The following is a 21810-nucleotide window of genomic DNA, read 5'->3' on the forward strand; positions in this document are numbered from 1 at the left end:
CAGAAGAATTACTGGAAGCAATGAAAGTTTACAACTCTTTAATTCTATGCATTTTCCCATCAGTACTAGAGTTTTGTCACTCTGCTTCTCTTTTTCCAGAGTACGATCACAACAACAAACAAGATTACACCCACTAACGGCAGTGCCACCAAGCATATCAGGGCCAGATCTCCACTGGAGCTCATGTCTGTGGAAAAGAAGAGAGGCTTGCACTTATTTTGCAAGATTTATGTACAACTTAAGTGGTTTCCATAAAGTGGTATAGATCATTTTAAAATAGCAATTGAAACTCTAAAAACTATAAATAAAACCAGTAGATTTTTAAAACATACATGATAAAATTACAAGTTCTGTGTAGGCTTGCTCAAACAAAAACATTTTTAACAGACATCATAAGCAGTACAGTGAAGGGTCTGCCCAATATCAATAGGCAATAAGCACTAGAGAACAGAACATAGAAAGCTGCCATCCACAAAGACCGACCATTGGTCCACCCAACTCTGTATTGTCTACATTGACTGGCTGCAGCTCTCCAGGGTTTCAGGCAGGGATGCTCTCCCAACCCTACCTGGAGATGCTAGGGTTTGAACCCAGAACCTTCTGCATGCAAACAAGCCCTGCTACTGAGCTAGGTCCTTCCCCAGCAAGTACTGCTACATGAAAAAATGCCATGCCAAGTGCAGTATGAACACTATGTGGCACTTGTAAGGGTGATAGTTACAGATCAAAGCTGGCACATTTGGGGTATGGCAGTCCTTTGCACCTCCTGAAAACACATTTGTGCCATCCATGACTTCCCAAGCCAAGGACCCATGGTATGTTCTATTGGGACAAAGCTAGTAGTGTATACTCTGAATAAAACCGCATCTGTGAGACACAGTTTATTATGTGCATGTTCTCAAGAGCTGCAGTGGTCAGGGTAGGGTGCTCACCTGAGCCCGTTGCTGCAGCTTGTCAGGAGAAACCATGCTGACAACAAATGGTGTGAGTGCACTTTGCTATTGCCCCATGCCCCACTGATAAGCCATGGTGACACTAGTGATGGGAGGGCAGATAAATGCCACGTGCCCTGCCGAGCAGTACTCCTCACAAGCTAAAAAGTTGTGATATTGTTAGGAGGACATTGGTAGTCAAGTTTATGACTTGTGACACCCCCCTCCCCCCAAGTTTTAGTTGGTTGCTTCAGGCATAAATCCATACAGAGTTTGTATCTTACAAAGGACTATATATAAGATGACTGAAATTTAGTGTTGATGGCAAAACTATGTTAATACCTGTTCAAAAATATACAGCATTTTCATCATTTCAACTCACTCACTGGTCCCATGAATTATTGCAGTTCCAACCACCAATTACCTTTCTTCCATTTGACTTGTTTATCAAGAGTCTGGCTGCTTTCTTGAAAGATCACACCTCCATAAGTGCTTACTAGGTCCAAGGATTCTGTCCCATTGCCTGTCTTCAAAAACCGACGACTTCCTAAAAAGGGAGTTGGAGAAAGAAAGCGGGTATAAACTACTAGGCCACCTTATGCCATATACAATTTTGAAGGTAAGAAGGAAAAGGAGTACAGCATGGATCATATTGTTAGAGCTGGAAGCCTGCAGGAGGACTATGCCCTAGAAACCCTTTTATACACCCAATGACTAGAGACAGATACAACCCTTTACAAAACAAGTATTTGAATTCTGAATGCTTTACCCCAGTAAAGAACCATAGCCAGACCCCTACACATCAGGACTGAAGCTTTATTTGGGGGGGGGGTGTTGCTGAGCCCCAGCATCACATATCAGGAGGCCAGCACTGCTAAGTGGGAAGATTCTGCAGAGATGGATCTTCATTTGAGGTTAGGAGTCAGAGCACCTGGTTGTTGGAGTGTCCTTGGACTGTTAGAATTGGTGGTATGTGCCAGCAGCCTAGTTTCAAGGTTTGCGAAGAGAGGCAATATGCTGTTAAAAATAGCACATAAGAGCCACTTGAACAGGGAGTGTGTTTACCAGGTACCTATTCATTCATACTTTGTCTCTAGTTGCAGCCCATCAGCTCTTAGTGCTCTGCATTTATGCCCCCAGTTCCAAGTACAGTACCAAGATCTATTTTTGTTTATTAGTCATGGGCAGTAAGTGCCATTTGTGCATGCTGGAAATACTGGTGGCAGCCTATCTGGATTCAAATAAACCTTTTACGGTACGACAGCAAAGCCATTTGGACTTACTTGCAGCCACTGGCATTTGACACGTGTTCCTGCAGGGCTGCAGGTGAGAGGGGTGGCAAACAGACAGACTGCAGAAGAGGTACACCTAGGAAAGACATTGCATTAGATAAGCTTGCTAGCAGAGGAGTCAACCCAAGTCTTCCAAGATATTATAATAAAATCCTCATGGACGTAAACATTTACAAAGTACATTATCTCCTTACAGTTAAGGCATAATTCTAAATGTGCATTAATGGGAATGGGAGGGGAACCTCTGGCACACGGACCTAATCTTTAAGCTTGCCAAGCCTCCTAGTTTTGCCCCACTGCCATGCCCACCTGCTGCTCACCTGACAAGTGAGGGACATGTAAAACATGCTGCAAAGGAACATTAAGAGTGTTCTCCTGATGGTTCCTTTGCCAGTATGGCTTGCATTCAAGTAGAATTAAATTCAGCACCATTTCAATTTGGCACCTAATGCAAGCCATGCCGCCTAGGGTCAGATCCACTCAGGGAATCTTGACTGCAGCTTACAGGGGGATCAGATATTTGCCCAGAGCAAGATAGCTTGCATTTTGAGATAAATTTAAACAGCTGAATTCAGCATTCATCCTACTTCTGCTCATGTGCCACAGAGCACCTGACTGAAGCTCATGGACCACTTAAGGTCTGCAGACCACAATTTCGGAGCCCTTACTTGAGCTCAGCTGCAGTAGGAATTCTGTCTCTTACCAATCCATCCAGCACCATATAATGGGCAGAATCCACAAATGTAAATGTAGCAATGGTGAAACGCTGGTAATGGTCTGGAAACTGCAGCTGAGATGTGGCAGGCCCCATAGGAACCATCTGGGTTCTGTAATTATCGCCTTCAAATGGGCACCTAGGGAAAAGAGGCATTGCCATTTGAGCAGAGAACAGTAGGTGGCAATCCATCGAGAGAAACCAGCAGAATTCCTCCTTCCTACTTGACTCACCCATCTATCAGAATTGGCCACTGCAGCTTCTCAAGGGGGTTAGGGGTCGGAGTAGCCCAGCATTCATGAAGAACCAGAACCAAGGACGGGTCCATTCTCTGCAGGACGCGAACCTCCACATACACAGGGTCTCTCAGTATCTTCACCACAGGATAGTCTGCATCCGCGTAGTAGGAGCTGTAACTGTAGTCTGGGTACAAGAGGCAAAGTGAAAGTTAGCACCTATACGGGACTTCAGAGTGAGCTCTGTTAGAAGCAGAAGCTTTGGAAGCACACCTACCTGTAGCAATACGCAGTTCAAACCGGAGAGGCCCCATCTCGATAACCGGAGCAGGTGTGGGAGGAAAGAAGACTTCAACCTGAACTGGCAAGAAGTCAGTGGCATTGTAGATGCAGCGAGTATTGAGGCTGCATATGGAAGACAGGACAGCGGAATGATGCATAGTCTTGCCATGTTCAGTAGCCTTGTCACATATCTGAAGTTCTCAAAAGATTCTTATGTTTTCCTGGCCACTTAGGCAGCACATCTTTTTTGATGCATATATCCCTGTTAACACCTCTTTCAAACAATACTGGATGTGACTTAAATTACTGTCTTCCAAAAGCACTGTTGGTTGAAACCACACTTTTAAAAAACCACAATTTTCCTCCACATGTCTCATTTTTGAAGCAAGATTACCCACTTGAGCACCTGAGTGATTGTGCTTATGCACCTGAAAAGTAGTTTGCAACCAACAGCTGTTACCCTACTGGAAAATCCAAATTACAGTCATACCTTGGAACCTGAACGTCTGACGCAGCTCCCTGCAGCCAATTGGAAGCCACGCCTTGGTTTCCGAACATTTTGGAAGTCGAATGGACTTCAAGAACAGATTCTGTTTGACTTCAACAGATACCACTGTACTTCAGAAGACTGCTATTCAAGCTTAGCAGTGCTAGGAACAGTAGGCCTGCCCTGATTAGGACCAGTATGACGCCTCTTAGACATAGTATAGAGAGCAACCACCACCTCAGTAATGCGTGGGAGAGATCAACTTACATGAAGGTGCTGTCCCGGGTAATAAAACCATCTGGCCCCCTTAAGATTTCAACGCCTGAAACCAACTGGTTTTCATATATCAGTCTGCCACCAGTCATCTAGGAAGGAACAGAAGCACATGTATAATTCTTTTTATCAAGCTTCAAGGTCCAGATGAAGGGACACTTGCCTAAGATGTGTCCTCACCTGAATCGTCGTACCACAGTGTGTGAGAGGGAAGTGGAAGACCAAGAAAGTCTCCGTTTTCCTGACAGGATCACATCCTCCTTGGGCATAGGACAGTTTGACACTGTCAAGGACGATGGGGTAGTCCAACATATCCCTGGAGACAACCAGAATGAAGTGGCCATCTCGAAGGCATTGAACAGTGACTGCAAAGCACAAGCACAACACAAGAGTCACAAGCTGGAATTTGCCATCTTTTGCAGAACCTGAAACACTCAAGTTTCAAAAGAAATATGAGTTTTCTGTCTTCTCCTTGCACAAATTTGGGGCAGGCTCTATTCGGATTGAGGGGAGGACTTCATTTTTCAGCTGCCCTAAAATGTCAGGAGACAAGTTCTCTATTTGCTGCTAAGTCACACAATTCCTATTAGGAAATGCTCACAGGTGTTGGTTTCTCCATATGAATCAATATACAATTGACACTGCCAGTAGACGAAGAATTGGTTTCCTGGGACAGAGAGAGCCCTAACCGTGACAGCTCTAGATACTGTGAACCTGCAGCATGAGCCCAAGTTCACAGGTTGCACTATAGCCATATTAAGCTGTCCACTGAATTGCAACATCACATTTCTCCAGACGATGGACATGCAATGGTACACAATTTGTTTTCAGAATTTTATACCTTCAGACATCGCTTTATACACCAGCTTGTTAAAGTTATACACACAGAAGTTACAATTGCACCATTGCCCACTGAAAAATAAAAATAAAATTGGTCCTTCAAGAAAAAAAACAAAACCAGCAGGTACAGGAGACAAGAAAGGGGAAAGAACAATAAAAATATTCTTCAAATCCCTTCCCTCAGGATATGGTCTCCACATCCTGCCATGCCTATGTGTGGAAGGTACTGTTTTATGTTTTTCTGAGATGGACGATGGCTTTCTGTGTTTGGGAGGCAAGAGGAGGGGTAGAATCTGGAATTTGGAGGCAACTCTCCCTCTGTCTATGTGGCTGTTTTTGGCCCTGGTGAGATGCTCCTCAGAGGGTTGGTGGTTCTCTGGTGGGGTAACCACACACAATTTTTGAAAATGTGGTTTTGGCAAAATGGGTAAAAAACCCCACATGCTGTTCAATTAAAAAAACAAAAAAACCCACACATTTTGGCCACTGTGAAACATGCTTAAATGTTTGTTTGGTAGAGGTCTGTTGTTGCACAATTTCACAGACAAAATATTTCCTTATAAAATATCTGCATGCATGCCCCAAATGACCTGAGATTTCTAGAGCTTCCAGAGAATGAATGAATCTTTATTTGCATCAGCCACCAGCCATAGCAATAAAACACACAATATGATATACAAAGAGAGTAGGAAGTAGAAACAGAGGGAACCCCACCCCACAGCACAAATGAATCCCTTCAAGCAGAGTTTAGAACCCTGAAGAGCCTGGAACGGGAAGGTAACTCAAAGTAACCCCAGCTAGCATGGTATAGAAGCTGTTTCTACCCCACTTAATAAGGACCAATTTAGATGTTCTTATTGTGCAGTCACGATGATTTACACTCATGATGCTACCGGAGCAGTCACATGCAGCCCAGCTTTCAATACTATTTGTGCCAAACAAAAATATTGGGGGGGGGGGGGGGAGGTCATACTGCTTCATTTGCAATCATTGCATGCCCTGTAAATTCCTGTTGAAATCCCGGGTCTCTCTTCATACCATAAACGTTATGAGTTTTGTTGTTGCTTCATAGGCCCCTCCAGACAGCAATAATGTGGTAGCGTCAGGGAAGCACCACAAAGCAACATGAAACCATCACTAGTGCACTATTATTGTGTCAAGAACATGGTACAAAATACACCCGTAATAAAACACTAGCCTGGAGGAGCCTTTGAGCAGTACTATACAGTGGTACCTCCGGATGCGAATGGGATCCGTTCTGGAGTCCCATTCGCATCCAGAAGCGAGCGCAACCCGCGTCTGCGGGTGCACGGGTCGCTGCTTCCGCGCATGTGCGTGGCGTCATTTTGACCGCATGCGCAAGCGGCAAAACCTGGAAGTAACACACTCCATTACTTTCGGGTCACTGCAGCACACAGCCCGAAAATACTTATCTGGAAGCTACTTCAACCCGAGGTATGACTGTATAGTATCCTGGTTCGTGCTGCTTTGAACTGTGCTGGATACATATTCATCCTGCTAGCCTCTGGATTCTCAGCAGTAGCCAGCACAGGACAGAATCCCAGGGTGGCTTTTAGTGTCAGGTGTATTGAACTCAGCATGGCTGGGAGTTCATCTGTAGGAGTTTTTAAACCATGATACTGGGGGGGAGTAGTTAGAGTGCTTTGCTCCTCCCCCCAGCCAACCTGCTGTGCTACCTGGAGCTACGCCATGATTTCGCTTAGCATGACATCTAAATGCAGGCTCATGGTTTCTGTTGATCTAGAGAAGACACAAGCTGTAGCCAAGGTTTGTTCCTGGCTTGCTGCCTGTGGGTTGGGGCAAACCATGAGCTCTGGTTCAGATGCAATGCTAAGCCAAAAGCCATGATTTAGTAGCAGCAGAACAACAACTGGGGAAGGAGTGAATTGGCTGCATTTTTTTTTTTTTTTTTACTGTGAACAACCGCTTATACATCCATGCTTAGCCATTGTTTGGTTTAGCATTATGTGCAAACCGGGCTATTATTTCCTTAGTACAAATGTGGGAGTCAAAGCCACGGTAAAGGCTTGTAATATTGCAGGGTGCCCCCTGACCTCGGCTGACCAGCACTCTGAGCTTTACAATGTATTGGAATGTATTGACTTAAATGCAGTTGTGTTTCCTCTGGGCAGTGATTGACCCTATATGGTGAAGGGGGCAATAAAAGCCTTGACCGGATGAGGTAACGTGAGACATTGGCAAACAGCCATGCGGCTGGAGAGAGAGACAAAGGAGAATAAAAGAAGCAGGAGGAGGAGAGGGAAGTTCGAAAGGAGCTGCTCCTACCATCATGAAAATATTGCTGGCTCTCTGTGTCTTTATTTTATGCTAAACTTCGCCATTTGTAACGGCTGGCTCCGACAAGTGGTGCCCCGTGTGAGGCTGAATAAAAGAATACGTCTGAGGCTTTTAAAAGGAAACTGTGTGAGGCAACTTAAAGGAAACAGTCTGAGGCAGACTAAGAGGATTTTAAAAGGAGACCGTGTGAGGTTTTTCGATCCTAGCAAAGGATATCATCGGCTTACCACGCCCGGCAAGGGCTTCAAGCGCTAATCATCTTAAAAAGATCCCGGTGAGTTTCGATCCCTTCTCTTTTTTTATATTGATTTTAGAAAAATGGGCAGCTCTTTGTCTGCTCCCCAACAGAAATTTTTAAAAGACTTAAAATTTCTCCTCTCCTCCAACGAATTGGAAGTTCCGGAGGGTGATTTAATACAGCTCATTCTGGCCATCGAAGAGCATTCCCCCTGGTTTCCTGCAGATGGGACTTGGGAATTAAAACTTTGGGACAAGATCGGGGAACATTTTCATGGGCACCCCAACATATGTGTTCGGATTTTAAATGCATGGTGCAAGGTTCGTTACGCCATGGGCTCTTTATCACCAAAAAATATCTCCATGGCTGCATTGCCAACACAACCTTCAGCTTCTTTAATTCAGCCTGCTGTGTTAGAGTCTATTCCAATACTTGCTTTGCCAGCAGCTCCAGACCCCAAACCTCCGGACTACAGTTCCTCACCAGAGGACCCAATCCTGCAAAAATACCGTGGTCTGGCTGGCAATGATCCTGCTCTTTCAGCGGCAGAACCAGAACCTTTTCAACGTGCAGTCCTTGGCTGTTCCTTAATTCAGGATACTATGGCATTCCCTGTTATTGTGCCCCCTGCTGGTGCCCCGGCAGGCACCCAAGCCCAACACCAACCTTTTGACTTTAAGATCTTGAGAGAGCTGCAACAGTCAGTAAAGGCCAATGGACTCCAAGCCCCATATACGCAGGCGCTCTTAGAAGCCACATTAGCCCAGCTCTTGGTTCCAGAGGACATCAAGCTTTTGGCCCATACTGTGTTGCCCCCATCAGCTGGTGTTTTGTTTGCCCACGAATGGGAAACTGCCTGCCGTGCTTATGCTCCAGCCTTGTTACAACAAGTCAGAGGAAATAATCCAAATGTTACCCTCGCAGACATCACAGATGCCATGATGGGGCGTGGTCCCTTCGCTCAAGCTTCAGTGCAAGCCACACTGCTGCAAATCTTATTGAGGGACACTGCTCTTGCTGCTAAACAAGCAATGAGAAAAATCCCAGAACCCAGTATTCAGTCAAGGTGGGGTTCAATCAGGCAAGAGGCAAGAGAATCATATTCTTCCTTTATGGACAGGCTGCTTACAGCAGTGAGTTGCCAAATTGAAAATCCTGAAACCAAACAAATAATTATCAAACAATTGGCCTTTGAAAATGCCAATGAGGATTGTAAACTTGCATTGCGACCGATAATACGCAATCCTGCCATAGACACAGCAGCCATGCTTCGCATTTGTCAGTCTGTAGTTACAGCCACCCACAAGGCTCATCTGATGGCAGCAGCGCTAAATGAAAACCAGCCTGTAGCCACCGATACAACTTGTTTCCAGTGTGGCAAACCAGGATCACCGATACCCCAGTGGGGGTAGAACAGCGGCCTCTACCAAAAGAAAAATCCGCAGCAGCGGCACCAGCTATCTCTGACCAGCTTATTTCTGAACAATTGACTTTCAGCCACATTGAACCATCTTCATCCCACTGGCTCCAGCAGACAGGGAACGGTTTGCTTTTACATTGCCAGTATATCAAAATTCGCAGCCCACCCAGCGATATCAGTGGGTTGTCCTGCCTCAAGGCATGTGGAACTCCCCTATACTTTGTCAACATTTTGTGGGTGAAGCATTGAAACCTTTCTGCATGCGCCACCTAGAGGTGCTGCACACGAGCAGCATCTGGCAGTGTTTGCCTTCCTAACCATTTGCCTTGCCTTCCTTTGCTGCACCGTTATACAAGGAAGAGAAGCAGACGACCAGTCCAGTTGAAACCACCATATTTCACCTCATCGGCTGGCAAGCAGCTGTCGCCAGAATCCTACTCTGGCTGGCAGTATCCACGGCTCAGCCACTCTCGAACTAGAAGAACAGCATTGTTGAATAAGACTTTTAGGGGAGAAAATTATCATAAGATATGAAGGGATAATATTTTTGTACAAGATATGATTATGTTTGCCAGTTTATTGCATGCTTCTAAATGTTGGGTGTGTATGCCAGTCATTCAGGCAAAATGCTTCATGGTGTGCCTGTCAATGGATCTTTTCAATTTACTAATATTATATCCCCTAAGCAAACTTTTTGGCCTCCAGTACAATTGACCCTCCATGAGCCTCCCCCCATTTATTTTCAAATTAAGGAGGGGAAAGAATCATGGGGCATATATCCAAACTGTCAATATACATTGAATTTCACTTTTAATAGCTCTTGTTCTCTTACAGGAAGCCTACCATGCAGCTTGGAATCAGAATTCTTATATTCTTGGCTTCCGGATGGAAGTTGGCTTCGACATTTATTGATTTTAGTGATCATTATAGTAGTTATTTGCATTATTTTGTGTTGCTGTATCCAATGTATTCCTTCTTTAATTTCTATATGTACTGCATGGTTCTCCAGTCCGCGGCCCGCTTCCGGTGTCAAAGAGTCGCTTATCGCGTATTGACTCTGATATAAAATAAAGAAAGAGGGCATGTGGGAGTCATAAAGCCACGGTAAAGGCTTGTAATATTGCAGGGTGCCCCCTGACCTCGGCTAACCAGCACTCTGAGCTTTACAATGTATTGGAATGTATTGACTTAAATGCAGTTGTGTTTCCTCTGGGCAGTGATTGACCCTATATGGTGAAGGGGGCAATAAAAGCCTTGACCGGATGAGGTAACGTGAGACATTGGCAAACAGCCATGCGGCTGGAGAGAGAGACAAAGGAGAATAAAAGAAGCAGGAGGAGGAGAGGGAAGTTCGAAAGGAGCTGCTCCTACCATCATGAAAATATTGCTGGCTCTCTGTGTCTTTATTTTATGCTAAACTTCGCCATTTGTAACGGCTGGCTCCGACATACAAGCATTAAGTCCCCTTGGTAAATGAATCATTACCATGGTTGCCAGCCTAATTTACCACCAGCATGCCAGATAATTAGCAGGCAACTAAAAGAAACAAAGTATTTTCCCCTTTACCTGTGTTGCCATAGTAACATGGAGTAGTTTGATCCCTCTCATCATAACAGCATCCAGTCTGGTAACATTCAGCTTGTCCTAGTGAACCCACACAGGGAATCTTTCCAGATGAAACCTGGCACTGCTCCTGGGTTAGAGGAGAACCTGGGAGGGCAAGAAAAGAGCTACAGCGTTATCTGGAGCATGATAAAGTATTAGGACTGGCTTGCATGCCATGTTAAGCCAGATTTTAAAATAAGCAATAGCTTGATGTGAATGAGTAGTGGGTCAGTCCCCGCAATGAACAAGTGGGAAGCCAAGAACATTTTTTTTTGTGTCCAATGAATCATTAAAGGAAGTAGAATGCTCTTTTTAAAGGAACTAAAGGTCTCTCCTAGAATCTTATAAGATATTCAGAGGCAGAAATAGATCACATTCTTCATATACTTGAATCCATGCTTCATCCGTGCCATGTGGTATAAATATAATACAGTTTCCCTGATACTCCATATGCGGAATTAGTATGCAACACTAAATCAAGAAAGTTGATGATCAATCAATAGTCTGAACTTTATGCAGAACAACTATTACTGTATTCACACAATACCCATCAGTATTATTTACTTAGTTCAGAATGCTTCTGTTTTACTTAACAGCACAGATCACAGAGTTGTACTTAATTATAACATCGAAAAATGATCACATACCTATACTGTAGAGGCCAGAAGGGTGCATTAGGCCAGGATAGAGAGGAGGCACTGGTTGCACAAGGCCAGGCTGTGGCTGAGGCAGCGGGCGCACTTGGCCGGGCTGAGGCTGAGGCTGAGGCAGCGGGTGCACTAGGCCAGGCTGAGGCTGAGGCTGAGGCAGCGGGCGCACTTGGCCGGGCTGAGGCTGAGGCAGTGGGTGCACTAGGCCGGGCTGAGGCTGAGGCTGAGGCAGCGGGCGCACTAGGCCGGGCTGAGGCTGAGGCTGAGGCAGCGGGCGCACTAGGCCGGGCTGAGGCTGAGGCAGCGGGCGCACTAGGCCGGGCTGAGGCAGCGGGTGCACTTGGCCGGGCTGAGGCTGAGGTTGAGGCAGCGGGTGCACTAGGCCGGGCTGAGGCTGAGGCTGAGGCAGCGGGCGCACTAGGCCGGGCTGAGGCTGAGGCAGCGGGTGCACTTGGCCGGGCTGAGGCTGAGGCTGAGGCAGCGGGTGCACTTGGCCGGGCTGAGGATGAGGTTGAGGCAGCGGGCGCACTTGGCCAGGCTGAGGCTGTGGGTGCACTTGGCCAGGCGGAGGCAGTGGGTGCACTTGGCCGGGCTGAGGCTGAGGCAGTGGGCGCACTAGGCCGGGCTGAGGCTGAGGCTGAGGCAGCGGGCGCACTAGGCCGGGCTGAGGCTGAGGCAGCGGGCGCACTTGGCCGGGCTGAGGCTGAGGCTGAGGCAGCGGGTGCACTTGGCCGGGCTGAGGCTGAGGTTGAGGCAGCGGGCGCACTAGGCCGGGCTGAGGCTGAGGCTGAGGCAGCGGGTGCACTTGGCCGGGCTGAGGCTGAGGTTGAGGCAGCGGGCGCACTAGGCCGGGCTGAGGCTGAGGCTGAGGCAGCGGGTGCACTTGGCCGGGCTGAGGATGAGGTTGAGGCAGCGGGCGCACTTGGCCAGGCTGAGGCTGAGGCAGCGGGCGCACTTGGCTGGGCTGAGGCTGAGGCTGAGGCAGCGGGTGCACTTGGCCGGGCTGAGGATGAGGTTGAGGCAGCGGGCGCACTTGGCCAGGCTGAGGCTGTGGGTGCACTTGGCCAGGCGGAGGCAGTGGGTGCACTAGGCCGGGCTGAGGCTGAGGCAGTGGGCGCACTAGGCCGGGCTGAGGCTGAGGCTGAGGCAGCGGGCGCACTAGGCCGGGCTGAGGCTGAGGCAGCGGGCGCACTTGGCCGGGCTGAGGCTGAGGCTGAGGCAGCGGGTGCACTTGGCCGGGCTGAGGCTGAGGTTGAGGCAGCGGGCGCACTAGGCCGGGCTGAGGCTGAGGCTGAGGCAGCGGGTGCACTTGGCCGGGCTGAGGATGAGGTTGAGGCAGCGGGCGCACTTGGCCAGGCTGAGGCTGAGGCAGCGGGCGCACTTGGCCGGGCTGAGGATGAGGTTGAGGCAGCGGGCGCACTTGGCCAGGCTGAGGCTGAGGCAGCGGGCGCACTTGGCTGGGCTGAGGCTGAGGTTGAGGCAGCGGGTGCACTTGGCCGGGCTGAGGATGAGGTTGAGGCAGCGGGCGCACTTGGCCAGGCTGAGGCTGTGGGTGCACTTGGCCAGGCGGAGGCAGTGGGTGCACTAGGCCGGGCTGAGGCTGAGGCAGTGGGCGCACTAGGCCGGGCTGAGGCTGAGGCTGAGGCAGCGGGTGCACTAGGCCAGGCTGAGGCTGAGGCAGTGGGTGCACTAGGCCGGGCTGAGGCTGAGGCTGAGGCAGCGGGTGCACTTGGCCGGGCTGAGGCTGAGGCTGAGGCAGCGGGCGCACTAGGCCGGGCTGAGGCTGAGGCTGAGGCAGCGGGTGCACTTGGCCAGGCTGAGGATGAGGTTGAGGCAGCGGGTGCACTTGGCCAGGCTGAGGCTGTGGGTGCACTAGGCCGGGCTGAGGCTGAGGCAGTGGGCGCACTAGGCCGGGCTGAGGCTGAGGCTGAGGCAGTGGGCGCACTAGGCCGGGCTGAGGCTGAGGCTGAGGCAGTGGGCGCACTAGGCCGGGCTGAGGTTGAGGCAGTGGGCGCACTTGGCCAGGCGGAGGCAGGGGGTGCACTTGGCCAGGCGGAGGCTGCGGCTGTACTTTGCCAGGTTGAGGCTGGGGCCATGGGTGCACTTGGCCGGGCTGCGGCTGAGGTTGAGGCAGGGGGCGCACTTGGCCAGGCTGAGGCTGAGGCAGGGGGCGCACTTGGCCAGGCTGAGGCTGAGGCTGAGGCAGCGGGCGCACTAGGCCGGGCTGAGGCTGAGGTTGAGGTTGAGGCAGCGGGCGCACTTGGCCGGGTTGAGGCAGGGGGTGCACTTGGCCGGGCTGAGGCTGAGGCCATGGGCGCACTTGACCAGGCTGAGGCTGAGGCTGTACTTCACCAGGTTGAGGCTGAGGCCATGGGTGCACATGGCCAGGCTGTGGCTGAGGCAGCGGGTGCACTTGGCCGGGCTGAGGCTGAGGTTGAGGCAGTGGGCGCACTTGGGCAGGCGGAGGCTGAGGCAGCGGGCGCACTAGGCCAGGCTGAGGTTGAGGCAGGGGGCGCACTTGGCCAGGCTGAGGCAGTGGGCGCACTTGACCAGGCTGAGGCTGAGGCAGCGGGCGCACTTGGCCAGGCTGAGGTTGAGGCAGCGGGCGCACTAGGCCAGGCTGAGGCTGAGGCAGCGGGCGCACTTGGCCGAGCTGAGGCTGAGGGTGCACTTGGTCGGGCTGAGGCTGAGGTTGAGGCAGGGGGCGCACTTGGCCAGGCGGAGGCTGAGGTTGAGGCAGTGGGTGCACTTGGCCGGGCTGAGGCTGAGGCAGTGGGTGCACTTGGCCGGGCTGAGGCTGAGGCAGCGGGAGCACTAGGCCGGGCTGAGGCTGAGGTTGAGGCAGTGGGTGCACTTGGCCAGGCGGAGGCTGAGGCAGTGGGTGCACTTGGCCGGGCTGAGGCTGAGGCAGCGGGAGCACTAGGCCGGGCTGAGGCTGAGGTTGAGGCAGTGGGTGCACTTGGCCAGGCGGAGGCTGAGGCAGCGGGTGCACTTGGCCTGGCTGAGGCTGAGGCAGCGGGCGCACTTGGCCAGGCTGAGGCTGAGGCAGTGGGCGCACTAGGCCGGGCTGAGGCTGAGGCTGAGGTTGAGGCAGTGGGCGCACTTGGCCGGGCTGAGGCTGAGGTAGTGGGTGCACTTGGTCAGGCTGAGGCAGCGGGCGCACTTGGCCGGGTTGAGGCTGAGGCAGTGGGCGCACTTGGCCGGGCTGCGGCTGAGGCAGTGGGCGCACTTGGCCGGGCTGCGGCTGAGGCAGTGGGCGCACTTGGCCAGGCTGAGGCTGGGGCAGTGGGTGCACTTGGCCGGGCTGAGGCTGAGGCAGCGGGTGTACTAGGCCGGGCTGAGGCTGAGGCAGCGGGCGCACTAGGCCGGGCTGAGGCTGAGGTTGAGGCAGCGGGCGCACTTGGCCGGGCTGAGGCTGAGGCAGCGGGCGCACTAGGCCGGGCTGAGGCTGAGGCAGCGGGCGCACTTGGCTGGGCTGAGGCTGAGGTTGAGGCAGCGGGCGCACTTGGCCAGGCTGAGGCTGAGGCAGCGGGCGCACTAGGCCAGGCTGAGGCTGAGGCAATGGGCGCACTTGGCCGGGCTGAGGCTGAGGCAGCGGGTGCACTTGGCCGGGCTGAGGCAGTGGGCGCACTTGACCAGGCTGCGGCTGTACTTCGCTGGGTTGAGGCTGAGGCCATGGGTGCACTTGGCCAGGATGCGGCTGAGGAAGTGGGTGCACTTGGCCGGGCTGAGGCTGAGGCAGCGGGCGCACTAGGCCGGGCTGCGGCTGAGGCAGCGGGTGCGCTTGGCCGGGCTGCGGCTGAGGACGTGGGTGCACTAGACCAGGCTGAGGCTGTACTTTGCCGGGCTGAGGCTGAGGCAGTGGGCGCACTTGGCCGGGCTGAGGCCACGGGTGCACTACGCCAGGCTGGGGCTGTGGTCTTACTATGCCAGGCTGGGGCTCTGGGCCTATTACGCCAGGCACTGGATGCTCTTGGCCAGGCTGAGGCTGGGGATGAGGCCACGGGTGCACTATGCCAGGCTGGGGCTCTGGGCGTATCAGGCCAGGCACTGGATGCTCTAAACCAGGCTGGGGCTTAGGCTGGGGCTGCGGGCGCAACTGGCCAGGCTGAGGTTGAGGCTGTGGGCGCACTATGCCAGGTTGGGTTTCTGGGCGTATTAGGCCAGGCACTGGACGCTCTCGGTCAGGCTGGGGCTGAGGTTGTGGGTGCACGTGGCTGGGCCAAGGCTGAGGTAGCGGGAACTCTAGGCCAGGCTGGGAATGAGGCAGAGGGCGCACCACACCAGGCTGGGGCTGAGGCACATGACGCATGTTGTCCTCTGGTGCTGGGACATATTCTTGTGGCTTGGGGCATATTATGTTGACATCATGGGAGACAACAACTCTTCTGTTGCTTGTTAGTTCTTCTATCCGGACTTTCAAGTTATTGCTGTTATCCTGCAAGATACATTGAACCAGAATGTTATAGAGTAGTTGCAAGTTTCTGTCACATTGATGAGTCAGGACAGATATAGAATACTGAGGTTTTAGAGTCAAATACCAGTGTACCTGTTACAAGGCATTATCATAGTCTTGCTATGACATATGAATCTTGTTTTGATAATAAATTTAAATTTATTTGGCCGAATACCGACTAAGCTAGTGGACTGGATTGCTAGGTACCAGGTGAGAAGCATCCTCCCAAAACATCTAAAAGCTCATCTTAAATGTCTATACAACAGAGCTAATTTTCCTGACAGAGGATTTCTGCTGCAGTAGTTGGCCAAGATCATGGGCATGATACAACTAAGCGGTGTGCATGGCATGAGGTCCAATTACTCAACAGGACTTTCCCTGCTCTCCTTCCCCTCGTGGACCTTGCTCCCCTTGGGCTTCACTGAGTTCTACACCCTGGTTTTAGGCTGTTCAGTTCTCTACTGCACATGTTGCTATACTTTGGAAGACAATTCTACCCTTTCTTATACTTGGACTTTCTGCATAGCCAGCTATTTGCAAAATCACTAAAGCAAAAATCAGAAGTGACTAGGGAACCTGGTGAACCTGTGCCTCTCAAATGTTGCTAGGTTCCAGAGGTAGCTATAAATGTAAAAACTAAACCCAGCCAACATGTCTGATGGAAATTGGCAGTCGGGTAACAGGCTCCCTACCCCCAAGTTAGGCCTATTACCTGCCTTACAGCAAGGTTTCCTGAAATTATGTAATTAGAAGAGTGGGCGACTCAAATCCTTGCATAGTCAAGAAGTTCATGGGCTGACCCTGGGCCAATCACTCCCTCTCAACCTAAAGTACCTTACAGGACTGTTGGAAGAACAGAAGGAGCTGGGAAGATCAGCAGCCCCTTTCACATGTGCATCACATGTGAAGGGGACTCATACAGAACAGGGCTACTTCTCTGCCTTTGGAGTCCATCTGCCCAAGCCGAACATCTGCAAGCAAAAGCTTACATTGCTCTTTTCCCGAGTCCTAGAACCCTAAAGAACCTTTTAATGAGGGTGAAAGAGGAGAGCGCAAAATATGGTCTGAAGCTCAACATCAAAAAAACGAAAATCATGGCCACTGGGCCCATCACCTCCTGGCAAATAGAAGGGGAAGAAATGGAGGCAGTGAGAGATTTTACTTTCCTGGGCTCTATGATCACGGCAGATGGTGACAGCAGTCACGAAATTAAAAGATGCCTGCTCCTTGGGAGAAAGGCAATGGCAAACCTAGACAGCATCTTAAAAAGCAGAGACATCACCTTGCCAACAAAGGTCTGTATAGTTAAAGCCATGGTTTTCCCAGTAGTGATGTATGGAAGTGAGAGCTGGACCATCAAGAAAGCTGATCGCCGAGGAATTGATGCTTTTGAACTATGGTGCTGGAGGAGACTCTTGAGAGTCCCATGGACTGCAAGAAGATCAAACCTATCCATTCTTAAGGAAATCAGCCCTGAGTGCTCACTGGAAGGACAGATCGTGAAGCTGAGACTCCAATACTTTGGCCACCTCATGAGAGGAGAAGACTCCCTGGAAAAGACCCTGATGTTGGGAAAGATGGAGGGCACAAGGAGAAGGGGACAACAGAGGACGAGATGGTTGGACAGTGTTCTCGAAGCTACAAACATGAGTCTGACCAAACTGCGGGAGGCAGTGGAAGACAGGAGTGCCTGGCATGCTCTGGTCCATGGGATCACGAAGAGTTGGACACGACTAAATGACTAAACAACAACAGAACCCTAAACATGCTCTCAGAAGGGCTGCTTATACAATTCCCCTGAGGTCTTAAGGGCACAATCCAGATGTCCATATAAAATTATATTGCGTTATTCAGAATGACAATGTTGGCCATGCAGTATAGGGTTTCCAGGGAAGCCTGCAACACAAAATCCAGAAGAGCCTCACCTTATTTAGTACGTGACAGCCACCGTAGCCAGCAGAGAAAGCAATAGCCCCATTAGATGTGATCCAGTGGCGGCAGATTGAGCAATTTGAAACTTCAAAGGCTATCCCAAACTCATCTGTTGATGAGAGGTTAATGCATTAGCCACCGAGAGATGCAACAGCTCAAGAAAACTTATTTGCATTGGTTGAGACTTCTAAAGTTCTTCAGATGTGTGTCCCTTATTATCAGTTAGTGCCTGAACCACATAGAGTGTGAACTTTTCACTTGCTTTGAAATCCAATAATAAGGCCAATTCAAGAGCTATGCCTCCAACAACAGGTGCTAGACCAGGCACCCCCAAACTCAGCCCTCCAGCTGTTTTGGGACTGCAACTCCCATCATCCCTAGCTAACAGAACCAGTGGTCAGGGATGATGGGAACTGTAGTTCCCAAACATCTGGATGGCAGGTTAGGGGATGCCTGTGCTAGACCAACATGCTCATTACTGCTGCAATTATTTCAGTGAGTATTCCCCATAGGACCAAGGAAAAACATTTTGCAATAGTCAGTTAATATGCCTGTTAACTTGAGAGGGGGCTCTGCTGGAATCCCTATGTGCCAACAATTGTAGGCTTAATCATATGCCAGACTAAGGCCACATTCACACCATACATTTAAAGCAGAATCATACTGCTTCCCATCCTCCAAAGAACACTAGGAACTGTAATTAAGTGTGCTGAGAGTTGCTTGGAGACCCTTCCAGAGCTACAGTTCACAGAGTAGTTGATCAATCCCTCTTCACAGAGAACTCTGGAAATTTTAACTCTGAGGGGACTAGGGGGTACCTTAACTCTACAGTACATGCCCTTAAACTACAGCTCGCAGGATTCTTTGGGGGAAGAAGCCATGGCTGTTTAAAGTGGCATGCTGCTTCTTTAAATGGGGAGTGCAGATAGAGCCTAAATTATACTGTGAAGTCTCCTAATTTTTTTAACAAGCAGCACAATTGTCGTAAAACAAGCTTTTTAATAAAGCCTAGTTTGGGGAGAATGTTTGCAGTTCTTTGAGTTTCTATTCTCGCCACCACGCCCTCAAAGCCTTGGCTCTAGCCACATGTACAGGAACTGCAACTCTCCCCGTGGCCTCCCCAGTTTCACAGCTTTGAGCATTTTCTTCAACTAAACTAAACCTTCTCATTCTAGATACAGATATCCAAAACCATGAAGAGAAAAGCTGCCATTGCCACAAAGCTGTTGCAACCTACCACGAAGGAGGTGGCTGGCAAGGAGCATCACTCCCATTACAAGGAGTGTGAGGTATTCTGAAGTGCTCCACTGAAGCAACACAGTTTTAAATACAGCTAAGCAAAGGCAGCTGCTGCAGCATTTAAAGAAAATAGTACTGTGGGATTTAATGGGAGCTAAAAGCCTGCAGCTTCTATAGCTTGCCAGAAATCTTTTTTCTTGGTCATTTTTAGACGACCAGAATAAGAGGGCAACTACATACCTCTGCTTCCCTGTGTCCTCTCCTTTGAGAGGTTACTGAATCCCCTCTCCCTGGCCAGTACTAACAAAGAACACACAGACCTGCTGTTTGGCATCCACCTTCCAAAGAACCATTCTGCCATAGGTAAGCATAAAGCAGGGGTCCTACCACTCCAACCTTTTAAGACCCAGAGACACATTTGAGAAGCCAAGGAACTGTTGTGGGCGCCACAAAAAAATGCCCATTTCACAGAGGAAAGACTGGCAACGCTGGAGAAACTCTCCCCAAAGTGGAAGACACCTACACACACCTCAAAACAAATCAAACAAAAAGGCAGGCAACCATTCCACCAGTTAGCCCTTCCAAACCCTCACAATTAAAACATAACAAAAATAAATTGAGAGGGGCAGGAGACTTGGCAGACACCAAGGGAGGCACAGTGGGACCCCACTGAGGAGCCCAGATAACGTTTCAAGGAGTTCCCTTATATTTCATGCCCCAACAAACACACACACCTGACCCACCCCCCTTCTTTCTAACAGACCAGACTTATTATTTCTTCAAGAGGAAAGAGAGCCTTCCTTACCCACAACTTTAAATCGGACATCTCGGCCTGGGCTAGGAAACACAAGCAGCTGCATGCTGTACTCCCCACAGTTGTAATGATATGGGGAGGGTAAGGAGCCCACCCTCCAAACGTCACCTTGCCCTTGGCACAGCCCCAGAATCACCAAGATTGCTAACCCCCCCAAATCTCTGTAGCCCCAGTCCATGGCTGCAGCAACCAAAGAAAAACAGAAGCAGAGCCTTGGCAGCCCCTCCCCATAGGAGGAAAGCTGGTGAGGACGCTGGCATTATATAGGGTCAGTGGAGGTGGGCTGGCTGAAGCAAGAACTCATCAGGGAGCAGAGCCTGCACCTGGGGAGCCACCCGCAGGGAATTAATAGGGGACCGGGTCAAAAGTGCAAAACCCGGCCAAAAGAGAAAACGCCTCTGCTCTCCCAATAGTAATCTCTCTTCCACTTGCTATGAATGGACACGAGGCAGCAGAAATCGAGAAAGACTTGTTCTTCCCCTTTTTTTTGGTCACATTTGTACCCCCCTCTTCATCCAAAAAAGCTCCCAGACCAGCCTTCATACAATCAAAACAAGACAGTCCCTATACGCCAGCTTGCAAGCCCCACCCCCTCCAAAAAAACTCCCCAAAAGAAAACACGACATGCAAAGAGAAGGAGACAAGGATGGTTCAAGTCCTGTGAACACTTATGTACTTGGGACTCAATCGATCTCACTGAATTTAATGGGTCCTATATCAAGAGTTCCCAGGTGATAGCTGCCCTTTCCTAATTTTCCATCCACCTGATTGCCCTTCTGTTTTTATCTTTTGCCCCTTGTTCTTCCTTCACCTCTTTCCTTATGCTTCACTCTTCTTTTTGAGATTTCATCCTTGCCCTCTTGTGTCTTTAAGGGATGTGGGAATGGGGAAACAGGAGCTTTACCTATACCCCTCCCCCCAAACCCACACACACATTGGTTAAAGCTTCTTCTGTTGCACCCCTTACTGTTACACAGCAGATAAAGACAATGGAACCCTGATGGGAAAATAGGTTTGCCAAACCAGTTTTATTCTGAGATTCCCCACCATTTTACACTTCTCCACAGAATGTGGTTTATAATAGGTTTTCGAGTGAAGCTTGGTTCTTTCCCTTGAACACGCACTGCTTGAATCCAAAAGGAAGTACTGTCATCAAGCGTGCTGAGTCTGCTGTGCTTTCTGATTGTTTGGGATGTCCTCCTCTCATTCATTCCTGTTGTAGTGTGAGTTTCCATTAACCGATAGTCCTTGTTTTGCCTTTGGGGACATTCCTGGAGCCAGTGATGTGCCTCTGCTATGGAAGTGGCAGGACAGAAGGCAGGGATGTTGTCTGGTCCTTAAATCACTTAGGGCAGAGTCTCACAACACAAATCTGAACAATATTTGCATATACTAATTTATATGTACAGAGGCAGATTTAGACTGGTTTTCAGAGCCTCTCTATAACCAACATAATTTTTAAAAGTTTTAATAAAAATGTGGTGTGTGAGAAATGTGAAGCCCCCTGAACCGCTCCCTAACAATACCCTGGCATTAATTAAACTCTTTTAATTATTCACATTTTCATAGAATTGTAGAGTTGGAAGGGACCCTGAGGGTCATCTAGCCCAACCCCCTGCAGTGCAGGAATCTCGGCTAAAGCATCCATGACAGATGGCCTCCAACTTCTGCTTTAAAACCTCCCTACCAGTCTTGTCCTTTAAAGGCAATGCCAGTGCATACTGAGGCAGAATACTGATCACCATTAAAATGTGTTTGTGTTTATCATCATCATCAATAAATAAAACATTGTGCTTGGAAAAAGGTTGCATATCTGCTTACAACACCAAGATCAAACATACTGGGGTCAGGCTGTGAGACTTTGAGGTGAGTAGTTAGAAATTCTTTTGGAAGAAGGTGCTGCAGAAATAAAATCCTTTCTAATATGTACCATCTTATTAGGAGCACATTTTCAGTTCATCTTTTTTCTCCCTTTTCATTTCAGTAACAGGAGTAGCAGCGGACATTCTATGATGGTATGCAATCGCTCGTCACACAATTTCACATTAAAAAGAGCAACCTCTCCATATTTCTGCAAAGC

The 21810-nt window shown here is 49.7% G+C and overlaps 1 protein-coding gene across 1 annotated transcript; it reads right to left on the reverse strand.

Annotated features, from left to right (window-relative positions):
- Positions 1-21: 21 nt before the first annotated feature.
- ZP1 (zona pellucida glycoprotein 1) lies at positions 22-20899 on the reverse strand. Its single transcript, XM_080998007.1, has 13 exons — positions 19722-20899; positions 17671-17786; positions 15569-15727; positions 14393-14860; positions 10601-10727; positions 4398-4582; positions 4212-4309; positions 3453-3580; positions 3173-3362; positions 2928-3078; positions 2216-2300; positions 1357-1479; positions 22-187 (listed from the first exon to the last, which is right to left on the reverse strand). The coding sequence occupies exons 1-13, from the start codon at positions 19906-19908 to the stop codon at positions 66-68; spliced, it is 2139 nt and encodes a 712-aa protein (XP_080854133.1). The 5' UTR covers positions 19909-20899; the 3' UTR covers positions 22-65.
- Between the last annotated feature and the right edge of the window lie 911 nt (positions 20900-21810).

The sequence above is a fragment of the Podarcis pityusensis genome (genome assembly GCF_964106645.2).
Source record: "Podarcis pityusensis genome assembly, chromosome: 1".
Lineage (NCBI taxonomy): Eukaryota > Metazoa > Chordata > Lepidosauria > Squamata > Lacertidae > Podarcis > Podarcis pityusensis.

Bases quoted from the DNA above. Each gene is read 5' to 3' on its own strand.
- ZP1 (XM_080998007.1), bottom strand. From the start codon at position 19,908: ATGGACTGGGGCTACAGAGATTTGGGGGGGTTAGCAATCTTGGTGATT. The intron at 4,310-4,397 runs GTGAGGACACAT...GTTCCTTCCTAG, and splicing joins ACTGTGGTACGACGATTCAG to ATGACTGGTGGCAGACTGAT. The intron at 3,079-3,172 runs GTGAGTCAAGTA...TCTTTTCCCTAG, and splicing joins TGGCCAATTCTGATAGATGG to GTGCCCATTTGAAGGCGATA.